Below are 15,943 nucleotides of genomic sequence, written 5' to 3' on the forward strand. Positions count from 1 at the left end.
GCCAGAAGTTTGTGGGTTTGGGTTTATAATCTAGGTTTATGCTCCAGTACAGAAATAAGGGAATGCTGCATTGTTAAAGATGCTATGCTTTCTTTGAATGTGATGTGATACCAAGTCCCTGTCTGCCTATTCTGGGGCCTTGATTTAATATCACATCCAAAGGAATGTGATGGAATTATTTGAAGCATAGAGATCTGAGTGTCCTGGCCAACATTCCTGCCTCAACACCACCAAAAATAGATTAACTAGCCACTTATCACATTGCTGCTTATAGGCTCTTTTTGTGATCAAAATGACTGTCGTGTTTGTTTATGTAACAATGGTTACTGAACTTCAAAGTAATTATGTGAAGTAGTTTTGAGATATTTGTGAAAGATGTAATAAATGCAAGTCTTTCCTTCCTGTTATACTTTACCGAGGCATGCTTGATGCTGACAGTCAGTGCAAAATTGAACAATGATACATTTTCAAACAGTGGCATCACTCAAAATCAAAAACAAAAAAAAACAGCTTGTTAGTTTTCAGTGAAAATTCAGGGCAAAATTTAAATCAAGCAAGACACAGCAGACTCCTGTTTCCAGAAAGATAGGAATCTTGTGGTGCAGTAAGCTTTTCTTTTTGATGGGCCTTTTTTTAAAAAAAAGTGTGCACACCATGTCACATATCTTCAGTGTGGATAGATTTAGCTATGGCTGCCACTGCAGATCAAAGATTCTACAGTTGTGTGTTTTTCTTTCAATTTATTTCTGTTAATTATGCCCCAGATACATGGGAGGTTATGTTTTTGCTCCTCAGCTTAAACACAACCTATTTGTACAACATATAATGGAGGCATAGGAAAATATTTTTTCCAAAGATTTTCTCCAGAGTTCATCCTACTCTGTTAGATCTTTGTGTGTATAATGAGACAGTGGAGGTTTAAGAATTTTGTAGCCGGAGAACTCGAACAAGTACATTTTAATATCTGCAGTTTTGTTATTAATATCATTTATTTGGTGTTAGACAGGAGTCCCAACCTTGTTGAGAATGTTTGTAGGTAAGTTATCCATCCCTTTGCTTTATGCTGATAGATAATTTAAATGCTCTCATGCGATAAGGACATTCTAGATGGATACCTAAGCCTGATTCTGTTGTATTGGAATGTGCTGATTCAATGTGGTAATGAGTGTACAGTGCCTCTTTAAAAACATGAAAGAAGTAACACTGACAAGTGGAAATATTGCCCTGAATTTCCATGCCGTTGGTTCTGTGCAAAATCATGATATCTTTTTGTTTTGGGCAGCAAAATGGCGTAAAAGTCATTTCTGATGGTTTTCCATCCCAAAACAAGAGCTATAAATTACTTAATGCATCCTGTGGAACAATTATTACCATGATCTGACTAAAATTACCAGATAAGTGACATCCATCACCACAACCTTCTGCAAAATGTGAACACTATCCTGTGTCTGAGGATGTGGTTGTTCCAGAAGGTGAAATAGATGTAGGTGCATTATTAGAATTCAAAGGCAACATACACAGGTGACTGAGGTACATTGACACAAGGGGCTCGATATTAGCAGGGCGGCGGGTTCTCAGCGGGGAGTCGACTGGGTGCATGGGTAACGCGCCCGGTGAAATCAGAGTGCTCCGCACGCAATTACAGGCTAATTGAGCCACTCACCTTTGCTTCCGGGTTTCCCGCTGGTAAGCTGCGCGGCGGGCGGACTGCGCATGCGCAGCAAAGTCTGTCAGCTGGAGGAGCCCTATTTAAAGGGGCAGTCCACCAATGCTCCTCCTGCAGCAACCAACCAATGCTGAACCATGGAGCAGGCCAGAGGGAAGGCTGCCCCAAGATTTTTGAACTCTTCACTCCAGCTGCTGCTGGATGGGGTGAGGAGGAGGAGGGAAATCTTTTTCCCATCTGATGGGAGGAAGTGCCCTCCCTCCATCACGAAGGCGGCCTGGCTGGAGGTGGCCGAGGAGGTCACCAGCTGCAGCAATGTGCCACGAACCTGGGTCCAGTGCAGGAAGAGATTTAATGACCTAACCAGGTCAGGCAAAGTGAGTATACTTACGCATTCTCCCACACTCCGTCTTCCACATCACCTCCACCACCACACAACCCCTTCTGCACTGCCACCACAACGCTCTCGCATCACTCCTCACATCCACTCAACTATCATCCTCACCTTGCCTGCACGTACTCACCGCACCTGTCCCCATTCGAACACTACCACGCAACCCAATCCTCATACAATACCATGGCTATGTTGCACAGGCACCCTCCCATGCATCTCCCTCACGCTCAACCCCACCCACACCAATGCATGCAGCGGCTCACCATGCAACCATCCCTCAATCACGCCTCTGTGTTTTGCCTTGATAGGAGAAGAGGTGCCAGAACGCCCGGGAGAGGGCATGGACCGGAGGGGGCCTGCCACACCAGGTGGTCCTAACGGACGCGGAGCAGCAGGCATTCGACATCAGCCGCACGCTGGAGTGCCTGTCCGTGGCGGATGCCGAGGCTGGGATTGCACAAGCGGCCGGTGACAGAAAGCTAACACTCAGCTCTCATGATAGCGAATGATCTTAGCATCACTTGGCACCTGCAGCACCTCAACATCTGTCCACATGCCTAATATTGCTTTCTGTTCTCTTGCAGGGCCGTCTGCGAGCGCCGTGACCGTGGAGGGCGATTCCTCAGAGGACCTGCCGGCCTCTGAGGGCCCATCGTCACATCTGAGCCATGCATCCACCAGCGTAGATACATACACCTTGGTGGGTCCCCGTCCTCACTTAGTTGGGCTTGCACATGGTGAGTCACCACGCATACGTGAGCACGAGCAGACCCTGGTGGCAGAGGTAGCCGTGGAGAGTCCGCGTTGGTGGTCGCACTCTTCTCCAGGCTCTGCTCAGCTGGACACAGATGCTGAACCCTGGGGGCCAGCTGTGAAAAGGAGAGTCGTTGAGGGGCAGCAGCACATTACCGAGGCGCTGCAACAGGTGCCAGGCGCACTCTCCACAATCGCGCAGAGGATGGAGGAGTCCAACTCCTGCATGAGGGGAATGGTGGCACAGGTACAGGACGATATCTACGAGATAGTGTCGCAGGGACGTGAAGGCATCTCTGAGATAGTGTCGTGGGTAGGTGAGGGAATATCTGCGATGGAGGAAAGGCTAGCCTCCCTCGAGCGTCAAGCGCGGTTCAACAATGAGTCCATTCAGGCCCTGACAACGGCCGTTTGGATTCAGGGTGAGCAACATTCTGCCGCCTTGAACAGGCTGACAGATACTTTACAAGCGGCCTTCCAAGGCCTCACACGAGTCCTCCAAACTGCCGTCCAGCAAGGTGGAAGGAGTTATGTGGGCGTGGGCCAGGAGAGGGATGATGGTGAAAGGGGACATGGAAGTGGGGACGCCACTCAAAGCGTTCCCACGTCTCACCCGTTGCCCCCCTCTCAACCAGTACCCGCAATGCTGCCCCCTCTCCAGGTGGCCGAGTCTGCCCCTGCACAGGTGCAGGTGGAGCAGTCTTTGGAGGGGCCCTCACGGGCACCCAAACCCAGAGGGCGTTGGCCCAAAGCATCTCATCGGTCAGAGCATGGACAAGAGCAACCTGCCACTACCTTTGCTGAAGCCACAGGAGTAGCACCACATAGGGGTTCCCGGAAATGCAAGGCGAAGGTTTTGTGAGCACAAAGGGAATGCACAAGGGTGTCTGACGATTTATCATGTTTGTTATTGATATTTGTTTTATTTCACATGCACAATAAATCTTATTATTATCACCATGACTGCCATGTCTTGCCCATTCTTGACTGGCTTGTGGAATAGGTCCATTTCATGGGGTTCACCATGAACACGCACACTTCATGCCACCCATTGTGTCACTGCAGAGTGAGTGTAGGTGAATTTGCAGGGCTCTTTTGTGCAGACGACTGAGAGATGTCAGCGATGTCCCCGGTGGCACCCTGGAAGGATGTGGAGGAGAAGTTGTTGAGGGCAGCGGTTACTTTGACAGCGACAGGTAAGAAGATGATGCTCGGGCCAGCCGGGAGCAGCTCGGCATGAAGGAGGCTGCAGATGTCCACGACTACACGTCGAGTGACCCTGAGCCTCCACGTGCACTGCTGCTCAGAGAGGTCCAGGAAGCTGAGCCTCGGTCTGTAGACCGTGTGGTGAGGTTAGTGCCCTCTGCGATGCATCTCTCTCTGCGGTTGCCCTCCCTCCTGCTGTGCAGGTGGATGTGTCACAGCACTGTGTTGTGGAGCTCCACGTGTAAGAGGTGGACAGCGTGGCCGGCGATGCTGTTCGCCCTTCAAGGAGGTCATGACTGCAGCTATGGTGGCCCCCATCCGGAAGTTTGAGGGGGTCCGCAAGGTAGGTAAATGTGTCTGGACACCGAGGTAAGTGTGCAAGTTAGTGCATTTGATTGTTAGGAGGATGGTGGTGGAGGCCAAACTTTGTCCAAAGTGACAGAGTGGCCTCCTGCCATGAGTGAGGGTCTCCCTCCCCCCACCTGTCAAATGGACCTTTGCAGCTGCCACAGGCTGATGGCTGCAACACGTCCATTTGAACTGGGAGTGTTTCCCCCAGTACGGGAAACAGCCTCAGTTAATTTCAAAATCCCATCCCTCCGAAAATATCAGGTCTATCAGGTCTGTAAACGACCTGAAGTACCTGTTTAAGTAGTTTAAACAGGTACTTCAGGTCGTTTACAGACTTCAGGTCAGTTTAAGTGGCACCCCGCCGGCTTTAATTGCCGGCGGGAGTCCCACATGCGGGGGCTGCGCGCGCATGTGAGCGCGTCACTGGGGAACCCGGAAGTGGGCGGGTTGGAGCCGGGCTCCAGACCCGCCCTGGGAATCCTGGATTTTCGCAGCCTCCCCGCCACGAACGCACCCGATCGTGGGTGCGAAAATCGAGCCCAAGATCTCCTTCAGAATGGGAATTCTACGGAACCAGAAGGATGTGGAAGTAGCCTAGAATGTTCCAAATAATCATGTTTTACTTTGGTGGAAAAAGGCTACTGCACTTATCTAAAGGATAACGATATCAAGGTAGCCTCACATAGATCATATGTATTCCACATGGATCATATGTATACCACTCCTTCAGTGATTTCATTATTCTGAGTCCAGTATCTATTTTCCTTGATTCTTCTCAGTTCCACTCCCAATTCTTGCTCTAAGTAACCTAGTTTCGAGAATAGGAGACAGATAGGAAATTAACTGAAATATTTTAGAGACAGCAAGAAGAATAATAACTGACCTGGTTATCTTTAAAAATATATACAATTATTGAACATAATAAGAACGTTAAATAAGCCCTGCGTCCATTGATATTCCACTCTAATTATATGTATGTTTTGATTTAAATTATCTTAGGTTACTTCAATCTTTGCTTTACAAATTATTAATGATCCATTTTTTTGCATCTTATTGTCATTATTTCACACATATGCTTTGATTTTAAAAGCTGCTTGTTTCCCATCCATAGCCTATGCATATATATTATGAGGCTCCATTAATGTTCAATTTTTATTGCATAGTTATTCTTGACTGACCTTTAGTAAGCAAATATGAATACATACACAGTAAGCAGGCATACAGGAGATGCCATGTGTATCAATGAAATATGATAAACATTTTCAAAAGAAAAGTTGAAATAATCTACAAATGACAGCAGAGAGGTTCAGGTCATTCTCATGAATTAAGTCATTATATCTGGTTTTTGTTGTTTATTTTTTATGATTTTCAGTGCTTATTTTGGCCATTTTCCAGCTGTGTTATTTCCAAGATTTTTTTCACATTTTCCATCGTTCTTTTAAAAAGTTTAAAAAAAGAGAAAAATTAGATGAAAGAATAACTCCATAGATAAAAGAGCAAAAACAATTAAGTCAGGAGAACAAATAGAAAATAAAAAAGGTTGCAGTGAGGAGAGTGAGAAAGAAAGAGACAATTAGGGCTCGAATTTAGCAGGCCTGCGGGTTCCCAGCGGGTGGTCCTCCGGGAGCGTCGAAAACGCGGACGGCGAAATTAGTGGGTTGCCCACGCGATCGTAGCAGGCAACACACTAATCGGAATCAATTACCTGCTCCTCCGGGGTCCACGGCGCTGGCCTGCGCGTCGGTCGGGCTGCGCATGCGCAGTACGATCTGTCAGCTGGAGGCTCTCTAGTTAAAGGGGCAGTCCTCCACTGACAGATGCTGCAACCAATGGGACAAATTGCAGCATGGAGCAGCCCAGGGGGAAGGCTGCTCCCAGTTTAATGATGCCTCACCCCAGGTATCATCAGATGGGGTGAGGAGGAGGGGGAGGACACAGATCTTCCCCCCGGCGGGCGGGAGGAAGCGGCCTGCCTCTGCCACCAAGAAGGCCTGGCTCGAGGTGGCAGAGGGGGTCACCTGCGCCACCAACATATGGCCCACCTGCATACAGTGCAGGAGGCGCTGCAATGACCGCAGTAGGTCCGCCACAGTGAGAACACGAAGTCTTTCCCCTACACTCCGTCTGCCACAACACTGCCCCCACCCCAAATCTCCTTCGGCACCGCCAACACTATTCTGTCACATCACCCTTCATACCCACTCACACCCCGTCCTCATCTTACCTCCACCTACTCACCTCGCCAGTACTCATCCTGCCACTAACACGCGACCCACTCCTCATACAATCTCATTGCTCCATCCCATACTCACCCTCTCGTGCATCTCCCTCACGGCCAGCCTCACTCAACCTGCCACCACCTGTGCTGCAGCCACAGGGCATGCATCACATATGTGCAGTAGGCAGCGTAAGGCAAACGTCTCGTCAGCATGAAGGGGGTGCACAAGGGTGTCTGAGGGTTTGTCATGGGTGTTACCCATATTGAATTTCAGAGCAACAAACAGCACACATTATATTGACACCACCACTGCCATGTCTCCGCGAATCCTGTCCGTTGTGTCCAATAATGCCCGCTCCTGGGTATCACTATGAGGACCCACCACTGATGCCACCCATCGTGTTACTGCAGAGTAGGTGCAGGTGTATTTGCAGGGCTCGTCCGCGCAGACGACCGAGAGACATCGGCGGTGTAGCCGGCTGCACCCTGGAAGGATGCGGAGGAGAAGGTGTGGAGGGCAGTGGTGACTTTGCCAGCGACAGGTAAGCAGTTGGTGCTGGGGCCAGCCAGGAGCAGCTCGGCATGAAAGAGGCTGCAGATCTCCACGACTACATGTCGAGCGAATCTGCGCCTCCCTGTGCACTGCTGCTCGGAGAGGTCCGGGGAGCTGCGCCTCGGTCTGTGGACCCTGTGGCGAGGGTAGTGCCCTCTGCGATGCGTCTCTCTCTGCGGTAGCCCTCCCTCCTGCTGTGCAGGTGGGCGTGCAACAACACCGTGTTGGGGGGATCCACGTCTCTGCGGCGGACGGCGTGGACTGCGAGGCTGCTGGTGCTGGTCATGCTCTTCGTCCTCCGAGGGTGTCCACACACCACCCAACTGGCAGGTGTTGGTCTGAGGGGTTGTGCAGGGTAGGTGTGTGGTTCCTCGGACTGGGGCTGCGGTCTCGTGTCGGTCTGTCCTCTGGCTTGGCGGGGGGTGGTGGAGGGCAGGGGTTGCCCTATGTGACGCGGTGGCCTCCTGCGTGGGTGAGGGCTCTCCCCCGTGGAGCGCACCTTGGCACCTGCCACAGGCTGCTGGCTGCAACACGCCTGGTTGGATGGAGACTGTTTCCCCCAGTGTGGGAAACTCACTGCCTTGAACCTAAAATCCCACACTTCCTCTTTTGACAGCTGCTTCAGCTCATTAACTGACCACAACGAGCAAGTTAAGTACTCTCAAGTGGAACCCCGCTGGCTTTAATTGCCTGCGGGATTCCCACCAGCGGGGCTTGCGCGCGCAGCCCCGCACGTCAGCGCGGTACCCGGAAGTGGCCGGGATTTCGTCGCGATCCGGTCACGTGACCGGAGATCGGGATTTTCGGGGCCCCCCCGCTGGAAACCCGCAGGTAACCCGACCCTAAAATCGAGCCCTTAGAGACAGCAAAGGAGAGAGGGAGGGGCCAAAATTCCTTGGGTTTATTCTGCTGTCAGAAGTGTAACAGAATAGGAACTCCTATTCCTGTGGGAGTATCTATGATCAGGATGTGATCACCTTTCTTGCATTGTTGAGGGTAACTATGCCACTACAGGCACATCTTTGACACTTGCCAAAGGTGGGTTAGGGAAACAGGAAGAATGATGCTGGAAAGTAGCTCACTGGGCAACTTGGTGAAAAGTTTTATTCACTGCCCAATTGGCCCAGTTTCTAAGGGGCCAATATTAGTAAAGAGACAGACATTGTTGTGGGGATCCAGGCCTGGACCTCCAGGTGAGCCACATCACTGCTGCTGAAACGACCTGTAAGTCAGGTTTCTTCTAGTATCCAGGTCATCTGCGTTAAAAAGGCCAGGGCCAAGTAAGATCCAGCGGTGGGAATTCCCTTCCCCGGCCCCATCGACTCCACGTCATGGGCCAAGTTTGGGGTCTATTGGAACATAGGAACAGGAGTAGGCCATTCAGCCCCTCATGCCTGCTCCGCCATTTGATAAGATCATGGCTGATCTGTGATCTATACCTGCCTTTGGCCCATATCCCTTAATACCTTTGGTTGCCATCTAGTCAGAGATTCGATCACAACCAGACACCGACAGAAACTTACAGCCTCGGCTGTGACAGAGTATCCAAGTACCACTCCTAGCTGACTTATGCTGGGAGTGCATTGCAGATCCAATGGAAATTTAGGGCCAAAATATATGATATAACAGAAAATTTGCAGACTGTTTTGATCAAAAAGTTCTCTTTCTCCCACAACGAGAATGTAGGGGTCTTGGTATCTGGTTTTGGGTACCCACAGGACTCCAATCCTTATTTGCCATGAGGAAGAGATGACCAAAAGCGTGAGGTTTTGAAATCAAAGTGCTCGTCCTTGTTTAAAGATTCTTCCATGGTCTCACCCCGTCCTGCCTCTGCAACCTTTGTCTGTATCAAGATAATGACTTTAGAAATTCTACTCTTCAAAACAGGCGCCACTGTCGGTTGCTACGTACAATTGTCAAGAGCCATCGTGCCCACAGCGCTGATGATTACATCACTTCCTTTATGAGGCGTCACGCTGTCGTCCGGCACCATGGCAACGCGGTAACACCAGGATTCGATTGGTTGCAGCTTCCACAGTTTTGAATCGTTGGCTCAAGCCGTACCTTCCAGAGACTTTAAGCGATTTTTAAAAAAAAATAAAGTTAATCAAGTTCTTTAACGGAGAGAAATGCCGAAGAAAGTTCTGAGATTAACTGTACACCTGAAAATCCAAGCGGTGGGTAGACCAGCTGGCGATGTGTTTTATTTCTGGGGGTGGAGGAAATGAGCGGCGGTTGGGCCTGCACCAGAAGGCGGTGGGTTAGGGGGTGATGATTGACGTGCGGTGGACCAATAGGACACGAGGAAACGGCCATTCTTTTCTATTTGATCCAATGAGAGAGAGGGAGGGGCGGGAAGGGGTACAATCCAAACACTGACTGTTAACAAAAAACAACAGGCCGCTTTACCCCAGCAAGTCTGCGCTGGTGTATTTTTTTTTCCCACTTGAATCAGCTAGTCTGACATTACACGCTTTACTCGCCCATTATATGTTTATTATATTCAGCTTTTCCAATTACTGTAACTCATTTCCTTTCAAAGAATTCTATGGAGTTTGTTTAGGAGGAGGCATATTAATTCTTAGCAGACGGACTGCAGCGGTTCAAGAAGGCGGCTCACCACCACCTTCTCAAGGGCAATTAGGGATGGGCAATAAATGCCGGCCTTGCCAGCGACGCCCACATCCCGTGAACGAATAAAAAAAAATGGAAGCTGCAAGGCGATGCTGATAAACTAACGGAATGGGCAGAAAAGTAGCAGATGCAATTCAAAGTCAGCAAATGTGATACATTTTGGTTAAAAACAATATACTTTGGGGAAAAGCTGGATGATGTGGAGGAGCAGAGAGCTTTTGGGGTTCAGGTTCACGACATTAAAAGCTGCATCGGAACAGGAGTAGGCCATTCAGCCCCTCGTGCCTGCTCCGCCATTTGATAAGATCATGGCTGATCTGTGATCTAGCGCCATATACCCGCCTTTGGCCCATATCCCTTAATACCTTTGCTTGACAAAAAGCTATCTATCTCCGATTTAAATTTAGCAATTGAGCTAGTATCAATTGCCGTTTGCGGAAGAGAGTTCCAAACTTCTACCACCGTTTGTGTGTAGAAATGTTTTGTAATCTCGCTCCTGAAAGGTCTGGCTCTAATTTTTAGACTGTGCCCCCTACTCCTAAAATCCCCAACCAGCGGAAATAGTTTCTCTCTATCCACCCTATCTGTTCTCCTTAATATCTTATAAACTTCGATCAGATCACCCCTTAACCTTCTGAACTCTAGAGAATACAACCCCAATTTGTGTAATCTCTCCTCGTAACTTAACGCTTGAAGTCTGGGTATCATTCTAGTAAACCTACGCTGCACACCCTCCAAGGCCAATATGTCCTTCCAAAGGTGCGGTGCCCAGAACTGCTCACAGTACTCCAGGTGCAGTCTAACCAGGGTTTTGTATAGCTGCAGCATAACTTCTGCCCCCTTGTACTCCAGTCCTCTAGATATAAAGGCCAGCATTCCATTAGCTTTATTGATTATTTTCTGCACCTGTTCATGACACTTCAACAATCTATGTACCTGAATCCTAGGTCCCTTTGGACATCCATTATTTTTAACTTTTTACCATTTAGAAAGTACCTGTTCTATCCTTTTTTGATCCAAAGTGGATGACCTCACATTTGTCGACATTGAATTCCATTTGCCACAGTTTTGCCCATTCACCTAATCTATCAATATCGCTTTGTAATTTTATGTTTTCATCTACACTGCTTACAATGCCACCCATCTTTGTGTCATCGGCAAACTTAGATACGAGACTTTCTATGCCTTCATCTAAGTCGTTAATAAATATTGTGAATAATTGAGGCCCCAAGACAGATCCCCGCAGGACTCCACTAGTCACATCCTGCCAATGTGAGTACCTTCCCATTATCCCTACTCTCTGTCGCCTTTCGCTCAGCCAACTTCCTAACCAAGTCCGTACTTTTCCCTCGATTCCATGGGTTTCTATCTTAGCTAACAGTCTCTTATGTGGGACCTTATCAAATGTGTTCCAGAAGTCCATATAAACAACATCCATTGACATTCCCCTGTCCACTACTTTAGTCACCTCTTCAAAAAATTCAATCAGGTTTGTCAAGCACGACCTACCTTTCACAAATCCATGCTGGCTCTCTCTGATTAACTGAAAATTCTCGAGGTGTTCAGTCACCCTATCCTTAATTATAGACTCCAGCATTTTCCCCACAACAGATGTTAGGTTAACTGATCTATAATTCCCTGGTTTCTCTCTCCTTTCTTAAAAAGCGGAGTGACGTGCAATTTTCCAATCTAGAGGGACAGTTTCTGAATCTAGAGAACTTTGAAAGATTATAGTTAGGGCATCTGCAATGTGCTCACCTACTTCCTTTAAAACCCTGGGATGGAAACCATCTGGTCCTGGGGATTTGTCACTCTTTAGTGCTATTATTTTCTTCATTACTGTTGCTTTACTTATATTTGTCAAGTCCCTGTCCCAGATTCAATATTAGTTTTCTTGGGATTTCCGGCATACTATCTTCTTTTTCTACTGTAAATACTGACGTAAAGTAATTGTTCAACATGTCCGCCATTTCCCCATTGTCAATGACAGTATCCCCACTTTCAGTTTTTAAGGGGCCAACACTGCTCCTGATCACCCTCTTTTTCCTAATGTAACTATAAAAGTTCTTTGTATTGGTTTTGATATCCCTTGCAAGTTTCTTTTCATAGTCTCTTTTTGTAGTTCTTACTATCTGTTTTGTGACCCTTTGTTGATCTTTGTATCTTTCCCATTCGCCAGGATCTGTGCCATTTTCTGCCTTTTTGTAATCCCTTTCCTTATGTCTTATACTGTCCCTTACCTCTTTCGTTGTCCATGGCTGCATCTCAAATTGTTCCTCAGAAGTACTTTAGAATATCTTGCTGATTTAAATGTCATTCAATTCGCCCAACATATTTTGTAGCCAGCCAAATTTCAAATTTTAATTTTTTTTAAACAGAAATCCAATTTATTGAGAAAGATTCATTGGCTGCCCTCCTCTCTTTTATCGGCCTCTGTGGCTGTCTCACTCTCTCTGTTTCCCAAAATCGCACTCAATCTCTGTCCCTGTTTCACAGGTGACAGCAAATAGAATGTTACATTCTCTAACCGTTGACGAAACAGAGGAGATAATCAGAGGCTTTCTGAGGGCTTAAAAAAAAATCAATTTTTTTCAAAAAGTGACCTAAAATTAGGATGAGGAAAGACATTATCTGCTGCTCGCTCTCTCTGGCTGTGAAACAACTTATCTGGTTGTTATCACATTGCTGGGACCTTGCTGTGCGCAAATTGGCTTCGCATTTCCAACATTACAACAGTGGCTACATTTCAAAAAGCACTGCTATGGGACATCCTGAGGTCATGAAAGGTGCTATATAAATGCACGTCTTTTTTCTCTCTGTGGAGATTGGTTTGGGTGGCGAGAAAACATTGGGAATGAAGAAGGAGGAAAGCATAGGACCTTGGAAAGGCTGTTGCAGGGAAGAGGTTAATGGAATAAACTGTGAGCATGAAGGAAAGAGGGTTGATGGAAAAGGTGCAGAGGAATATTTTTAAACAGAGTATGTAATGTGGTGTGGTGATAGAGTTGAACTGATTGGGGTGTTATCTGTAGTGTGATGGTGATGGGCAAAAGTAGTTGTTTGAAATAAACAATGTGGTGGTGGCGTATAGTGATTGTGGCCATTTATGAATTGGAGAAAGAGATTGGAACAATAGCAGTAGTGGCTGCTTTAGAAATTTAACAAGCATATTCAAAAGAGGCGGCTGAAAAATGCACTGTAATGTTGGGGGAGGGATGGGAGTTGGATTTGCTTGTGTGAGAGGCGGTGGTGGGTGATGCATCTGAAATGTTAAAAAAAACATGTTGGGAGGAGTGCATGTGGCAGAAGAAGGTGGTTTGGTAAAAATAAATAAATAATTATGAGGCATACTATGCAAAAAGAAATAATGTGCTCGGAATGGGGCAGTGTGGCTGTGGATACTAACAGATTTAATGCCAGTGTGGTGCAGAGACAACAGGTGCATTAACAGTGAGAAGCAAGGCCCAGGAGTCAAGTAGGCGGGGCAGAGAGGTGACTGGCACCTTAATGGTGGTGAATGATGCCTGTGAGTCAAGAATTTTAATGGTGGGGAGCTTAATTTAAATTCAATGGGCCATAATTTGTTGTCAAAATAACGTTGCGGCTAATGGCGCTCGCTGTTATTTATGCCCAAATGGCATAGTAACTTCAGGCGAGGGACAGGTGCGAGGATAAACGCAAATATTCAAAAGTTGCTGTCCGAGTTGCACCGCTCTGCGAAAACAGCATCTCGCTGTCTGCCTCACCATTGAATAGCGTGAAGTTGCTGTATTTGCGTGGTAGAAATGAATTAAACTTGCCACAGAAAGTTAAGTCTTGTCATTGTAAGTCTAAGTATCCTTTTAACGATGTGATAAGTGTTATTTACTGCCAATCAACCTCTCTGGCACTGAAAACTAACAATTGCAAGTGTGGAGTCTCATTCCTTCAGGTGTTAATTGTTGTTGGAGATTTTAAAAATGTTAAATTTAATTTTCAAAAAATGTCCTTTCTTTTTTTCTCTCAATCCAATCTTTCTTTCCCTCTCTATTTCTCTTTCTGTACTTGATTTGATATTGAATTCACCCACTCTAATTTACACTTCCTTCTCAGTCCCTGTGCTGTTTATATCACAATCCTTCAATCTGATTGGTTAAGGAGATCCATAGTTGCTTGTCCTGTTCGCTCAGGTCCCAGATGCCCTGTTTCCCTCACAGCGCCGTTATCAGCTCGTACTTTGAGCAACTTGCCGCGCAAAAAATTTTAAAAAAGCAAACATGCAAGGGCAAGTCTAACCAACGGCAGACAGCATTGGATGCAATGCTACAGCAAATTATGGTACAATATAAAATTATATTTTGTGGAGCTTCTCATCATTCGAATTGGAGTTATTAACAATAGCACCACCTGTCACAGATCATGAGCTAGGAATACAGCCCTGGAATGAGTCAGATGAAGTAGGGAGGGAGGAGGATCGTGTGGAATGTAAACACCGGCACGGACCTGTTTGGCTGAATGGCCTGCTTCTGTGCTGTATATTCTGTGTAATTCTGTGTAAAGAATGAACTAATCAGAGGTAAGTATAAGCAATAAGGTTAGAAATAGCAAGTTTTTGGAGAGACAACCAGACCTGCCTCAAATAGTATAATAGCAGAATGTGCGCACTATATGCAAGACCATAGCTTCATTCCACAGGTGATTGATCGATCTAAAGTAAAGCAGCATCAAATCAGTCTGAAAAGGTAGAGAATGTACAAATCAAAAGCAAGGTAAGCAACTAGATTGCCAATGAGAAACTACTAAGCATTTATGAAAACAACCAATGCTGAATGACCAATTAGGAGAACCTACCAATTTAAAAAAAGGGGGAAAAAAAATCAAAGTGAATTTTTTTTTTATTCGTTCACGGGATGTGGGCGTCGCTGGCAAGGCCGGCATTTATTGCCCATCCCTAAGAGGGCAATTAAGAATCAACCACATTGCTGTGGGTCTGGAGTCACATACAGGCCAGACCGGGTAAGGACGGCAGGTTTCCTTCCCTAAAGGACATTAGTGAACCAGATGGGTTTTTACGACAATCCGGTAGTTTCATGGCTATCATTACTGATACTAGTATTTTAATTCCAGATTTTTATTTAATTAATTGAATTTAAATTCGCCAGCCGCCGTGGCGGGATTTGAACTCGTGACTCTGGATTTTAGTCCAGGCCTCTGGATTACTAGCCCAGTAACATAACCACTACGTTAATTACGTCAAATTACTCAATGTTTTTTGAAAAAACTTTCATTGCCATTTTATCCTCAGTAAATTAAATTTCTGATATCCAAAATAAGGTTTTAAATAAAGTAAGAATTCAAAAAAAAAAATCACATTTCACAATAACATGATTAAATTTTCCCACTGAGTTGTCTTTTGTGTTTTATAATACCTTCAAGTGTTTACTTCAGAGCCTCAGCTAGTCTCAGAAGTTTATGCTTTGACTGGATATTTTCCTCCAGAATAGTTGGAGAGTTTCCAACCACATCTATATATTCTAAACCATGTGCATTTTGCATAATTTCCCAGTGTCGAATCTCTGCATTCTAAGCGTGTGTCATTTGCAGAAGTAGGTTTCTGAGATGATGTAGAAGCTGTGTCCCCTCACTCTATGAGGAATTGTGAGTTTCTTTGTTTTTTCCAAAGCACTGAAACATTGGAGATTGAATTCTTAAAGTTTTATTTCAGGCAAATCTTGCGCTTAAAATATTAACACTTGTGATTGCCACATTTGTGATTAGTGGTACTTGTGGTTTCTTTGTTGACAGAAATCCAACAAAAACTGTTCAACAAAAATACATATCTTTTCGCAGTGGTAAGGTTAGGAAGGTCTGACCTTGTTTCTCCAAGTGATTGAAACCCATTTGAAGGACTCATTTGAATTATTGTATTGGCTGTTGTCTATCGTCAATCACGGCAACCAATTCTCTTTATTTCAGGGGAAAATCCGGCTGATAAAATAATTCTCTTCTGAACCATTTTTGGGGCTTACGGATAATTTTCTTTCCATAAATATTTGGAAACTGCAAAGTGTGAACTTTTGAACATTTTATGAGTTAATTTTTGTTTGTTTATGGAAATTTATGTTTATTAAGCAAACTTACAAATGGTCACTGAATGCTTTAGGCAGGAACAAAAAGACAAAAACTGCC

General features: G+C 46.0%; 1 protein-coding gene across 1 annotated transcript in view; it reads left to right on the forward strand.

Annotated features, from left to right (window-relative positions):
• The first annotated feature begins 9,153 nt into the window (after positions 1-9,153).
• The window catches only part of spata6 (spermatogenesis associated 6), a 109,717-nt gene continuing 102,927 nt past the window's right edge, over positions 9,154-15,943 (forward strand). Inside the window, exon 1 of the mRNA XM_067990250.1 lies at positions 9,154-9,318. Within this exon, the coding sequence (XP_067846351.1) occupies positions 9,271-9,318 (48 nt within the window). The 5' untranslated portion in view covers positions 9,154-9,270. The remainder of the gene's footprint in view (positions 9,319-15,943) is intronic.

The sequence above is a fragment of the Heptranchias perlo genome, chromosome 9 (assembly GCF_035084215.1).
Source record: "Heptranchias perlo isolate sHepPer1 chromosome 9, sHepPer1.hap1, whole genome shotgun sequence".
Lineage (NCBI taxonomy): Eukaryota > Metazoa > Chordata > Chondrichthyes > Hexanchiformes > Hexanchidae > Heptranchias > Heptranchias perlo.